At 43.7% G+C, this 4,651-nt stretch overlaps 1 protein-coding gene across 2 annotated transcripts in view; it reads left to right on the top strand.

Annotated features, from left to right (window-relative positions):
• prpf4 (pre-mRNA splicing tri-snRNP complex factor PRPF4) overlaps nt 1–4,651 on the top strand; it is an 18,984-nt gene that overhangs the window by 8,230 nt on the left and 6,103 nt on the right. Inside the window, exons 1-4 of one of the 2 annotated variants that reach the window (XM_015018543.1) lie at nt 3,672–3,702; nt 3,854–4,032; nt 4,316–4,502; nt 4,606–4,651. In XM_015018543.1, coding sequence (XP_014874029.1) covers nt 3,861–4,032; nt 4,316–4,502; nt 4,606–4,651 — 405 coding nt within the window. In that variant the 5' untranslated portion in view covers nt 3,672–3,702; nt 3,854–3,860. Of the gene's footprint in view, nt 1–3,671; nt 3,703–3,853; nt 4,033–4,315; nt 4,503–4,605 lie in introns of those variants that run through there. The other variant, XM_015018542.1, reaches the window with a different exon arrangement.

Genomic DNA, 4,651 nt, shown 5'->3' with positions numbered 1-4,651 from the left:
TCATAATTAGTAAGGTAAGCATTTGAGTTGCTAATGTAAATAATTGTGGTGAAATTGGGCGGCTCTGCCTGATTCCTCTTTCCAGAGAAACTGAGCTACTTAAGAATTGACTGGCATTCATTAATAATGGTAACAATCCACTGTTTGTAATCTGTACATCAGAGTGACGGGTCTCCAGCTGTCTAGTGATAAAGGATCTTTGTTTTGGGGATCAGAGTAATCAGACCTCCATGGTGGGAGAGAGATTATTGTCTGAAATTCATCCAGCAGAGCCTCACATTATAGTTTTCATAAATATTTCTAACCCTAATTCAGCGGTGAACCGTCTAATCCAGGAGTTTACCGTTTGTGTTGCTTTGTCAAGCTCTTCGATTCTTAAGTCGTCTTCCAAAAGGTTTTAAAATCAGAATTCATTTTTTTAACAGATTCCTGAATTTTGTCAGAAAGGACAGGAAACTGGATTCTGAATACTGAGAACAATAAAGATCATTATAAGCATTTCTAATTGCTATATTTAGTAAATCAGGGTTTTCAGTGACATTACCATTAATAATTAGTTTCCCAACCTTCTTTTTGGACTGTCTCTGATTCTCAAGATTGAAAAAATATGAAGAGTTTTTTTGTCCGTCCTCCATCCATCGAGCGAATGAACGTTTATCTAGAAAAACATCGTCTAGATGAGAACATCCAGCTGACTCAGCTCTTCAGAAGATAAAACTGAACATAGAGAATTAATATTGCTAATAAGTTGGGATTGTTTCTGTCTCCTCCGCTGTGAAGCAAGTTTGCCTCTTTATTGCTGCTGTCCGAACCTTAAACTTAAACCACTCCCACTTATTTAAGGGAGACAGATTCATTACTGAAATATCCTTAATGAGGTTCAGGACAGAAAGTTTTATTATTCATCAGATTAATGTTAAACTTCCACGCTACGTTTGAAGGTGGTTTAGATTTATTTGGAGAGAGAAACAAGGAAACTGAACAATGATCTGTTAGAGGAGCTGCTGAGATTTCACAGCTTGAAATATTATTTACCATATTATGAGGGATTAACCAGTAATCTGGCTTAGAGCTCTGGCCATTTCCAGAAGGATTGAACCAGGAGTATTGTCTGGTATTAGGATTTCTAATTCTCCAGCAGTCTGTCAGATTGGTAATAGAGATTAAGTTTACAAAAATATCGTCATAAGTTTGGTGCTGCCCCCTAGAGGGGAGACAACCAATTGATCCATCTGGAGTTGCACTGAAATCTCCTCCTAAGATAACCTGATCAGTGGAATATTTTAATTTCCAATGTTTTATCATCACTCCAAGGTCAGCAAAAATATACTATTCATCACTTTATTATTGTACCCATGCACACACCAAAATGATCTTATTTCCATCCATTTCCAATATTACAGTTACCCAGTGGCCATCAGTATCACTGATATGCTCCAACAAACAACCTGGGAATTTGTAAAACATAATCATAACCAGCTGGATGCGACGTACCATGACTAAAATAAATGTTATCACCCCATTGAAGTTTCCAGAATTTAGCCTCCTCACTTGATGAATGAGTTTCCTGTAGAAAAAACAATTTGCCTTTTGCTCCTTACAATAAAGAAAAGTAGCCTTATGTTTAACAATATTTTTAAACCCCTAATATTAAGTGAAAGTAATGACACCATGAAAGAAACACAGTAGTTGTGCAAAAACAAATCTCAGGATCGATGAGCAGGAATGAGATAACAGCCAGTAGCAGCTGTGTGGAATAGTGCGATAGCCCTTTAATACAAACATAACATACCAGTGGGAGTAAAAGAAAAACGGCGGTGTAATTATTCAGGGCTTCGATTATCGATCAGGGCGAAGCCTTCCTTCAGCTCCTGGCTTCCTGAACCAGGGGCTACAGCTCAGCCTGTCCTCCTTAGAAAAGTCCTCCTCGAAGCTGATGTGCATCTTTACAAACTTTAGCATCTTTGGATCTCATCCAGACCTCATCTGCATGGTTCGCATCCCGAACTGAAAGATGGCGGCTCTGGGACGGCTGGTGGCCGAAGTGGCGCCAGCTTTTTTTCCCAACCTGTGAACGGTGGCGACCGTATCACGCAGCCGATCCACGGAGACAGGGATGATCCTGGTGAAGATCCCGATGATGGATTCCCGTAGGTTCTCATCGTCCGGTCTAACCCTAACCCTTACCTACCCCTTGTAATGATCGTGGTCTTCACAGGAGATCCTCAGCACTGTGTTTTCTTTTTTCAGAAGGGTAACTGTAGCTTGGAGCTCTGATACGGCTTTCTTTTTTACCTCAATGGCGGTATTAGCCTCGATACGTTAAGTCCTCCTATCGCATAAAGAATGGCATTAGCTTGTAAAATTCAGCTTCTATTTAAAGCAGAACTCACAAATACATTCAAGGGGGGATACGTCACAGGCATCAGGTAAAATATGTTACACCATTTAATTTGACAAGAAAATAAATAGCCAACCACTCAATATGAAATTGTTTTGACTTTTAGCAACAATGATTTATTACAAAAACCAAAAGCTAAGAAATAATAATAGTTATCCTGATAAATAGATCAGTACCAAAAGTACTGTTAGATTTAAATCACTCAGTTTATGTCAGTATAGAAACCCAAAAGGTTAAATGTCCAGAAATTCCCGTTCCTTTTTAATGCAAATATTGTCCACAAAAGAGTTCCATATCCTGGTAGAGTTTCTCCATTTTAATCCAAAGTCCCAATCCAAAATGAAAAATCCAAAGCGTCAAATCCTCCCCCTCCAAAACATGAGAAAAAAGAGTGGTACCACCAAAAATCTCCAAAAAGAAAAGTAAAGTCCAGATCTCACCGGGAACGTCTTTCTTTGCCCCGGTGGCGTTTCCTGGGTCCAAGCTCCGATCCAGCTTCTAAAGCCCACGATCTGCGGCGCTGGGGCGAAGCTTAATTGCTGTTTTATCTCTTCTTTGATTTATTACTTGTTTTAAACATTCAGTCAAGTCTCCCGCTGCACAGATCTGACCGTGAGCGTCTTCCTCTCTGATTGCGCCGACGCACACGCCCCTTTTTATTCAGTAGTATCAGCCACACCTAAAAACCAGATGATACATTTACTCTTCAATGTATTTATCCAGGGGAAAAACAACAAACATAGTGGTTATGTTACAAGCTGCATCCTCCTTACATTCAGGTTCCTGTAGCTTCATTTTCTTCTTAATAGATGTGTGATCCCAGTTCACCTTCTGTTCTTGGCCAGAAGGATCAGACGTGGCCCCGACCAACTCAATGTCTTCAATAATATCTCTGCCACAGGCCTGTCAAAGAGCCGACCGGTTGTAGATGTGGTCTGACATGCTAGCTTCCTTAGATAAACTCCCAGACGGTGAGAAAAATTAAAGATGAAGGATGAAATATTTTCAAAAGAATGCTAAACTATGGCTGCACAGTGGCCTCGATTCCCGGCCCTGGGTCTTCCTGCATGTTCTCCCTGTGCATGGTGGTTCTCTCCAGGTTCTCCAGCTTCCTCCCACAGTCCAGAAACACGACTGTCAGGTTAATTGGTCCCTGTAAACTCTCCCTAGGTGTGTGTGTGTGTGTGTGTGTGTGTGTGTGTGTGTGTGTCCTGTCTCTCTGTGTTGCCCTGCGACAGACTGCTGACCTGTCCAGGTGACCCTGCCTTTCGCCCAGCTGGAGAGGCAGCAGCACCTCAAGGGTGTTAGAAATGGATGCTAAACTGAGAGTAAAAAAATAAAACGCTTTGAAACAGGGCTAAAGCTCAGCTTGGATTAAATTTTGGCTAAACAATCACTGAATGCCAGAGCCTGCACTCCGCCATCTTAGGACTTCTTCTTCTCTCCCTGCAGAGTCAGAATGTCGGACGAGGAAGACTCGGCTCCGGCCGTGAAGAAGAGCCGCCTGTTCTACGGCAGCCTGGAGGAGAAGGAGCGGCAGCGCATCACCATGGAGACGGCCAGCAGCGCCACCACAGGAAGTGATGCACTGAAGGCGGGCATCAGAGCAGGAAACATTAACATCTCATCAGGTGAGATACAGGCAGTTGGTGCTGCTCCCTGCTGGACAGGTGAGGTCATTAGGTGAGGTCATTAGGTGAGGTCATTAGGTGAGGTCATCAGGTGAGGTCATTAGGTGCAAGAAAATGGTTCCCCAGAATTTGATTAATTCTAAAATCTTGAATATAAAGAAATTTAATCATTTTCTTTAAAGGTGCAGCAGATAGACAAATGACTCGGTTCTGGTTATGGATCCAGCCTGACCACTAGATGGCAGCACTCCCCAATTACTCTGTTTCCCATGATTCCCTGCAGGAGAGACCATGGAGATGGAGGAGCGTGTCAGCGAGCGCCAGCTGGAGGCGCTGGCCGAGTTCGAGCGGCGGCGCCGAGCGCGACAGATCACCGTCTCCACCGACGACGCCGAGGTGAAGGCCGGCCTGCGAGCGCTGGGAGAGCCAATCACGCTGTTCGGAGAGGGGCCGGCCGACCGCCGAGAGAGGTGGGCGGGGCCTAATGACGGCCAATCAGGAGGCTCCTTCCTATCCCAGGTCGGCCAACTGTTGGCCAATCAGTCAATCCTTACTGAATGTTTTTCTCCCCAGGCTGCGCAGCGTTCTGTCCGTGGTCGGTCCGGACGCCTTGAAGAGA

This window comes from Poecilia latipinna, unplaced genomic scaffold (assembly GCF_001443285.1).
Source record: "Poecilia latipinna isolate Pla-1442-1.1 unplaced genomic scaffold, P_latipinna-1.0 Scaffold2287, whole genome shotgun sequence".
NCBI lineage: Eukaryota > Metazoa > Chordata > Actinopteri > Cyprinodontiformes > Poeciliidae > Poecilia > Poecilia latipinna.
Note: the sequence above shows the minus strand (reverse complement) of the source record. Positions and strands in the feature narration are given on the sequence as shown.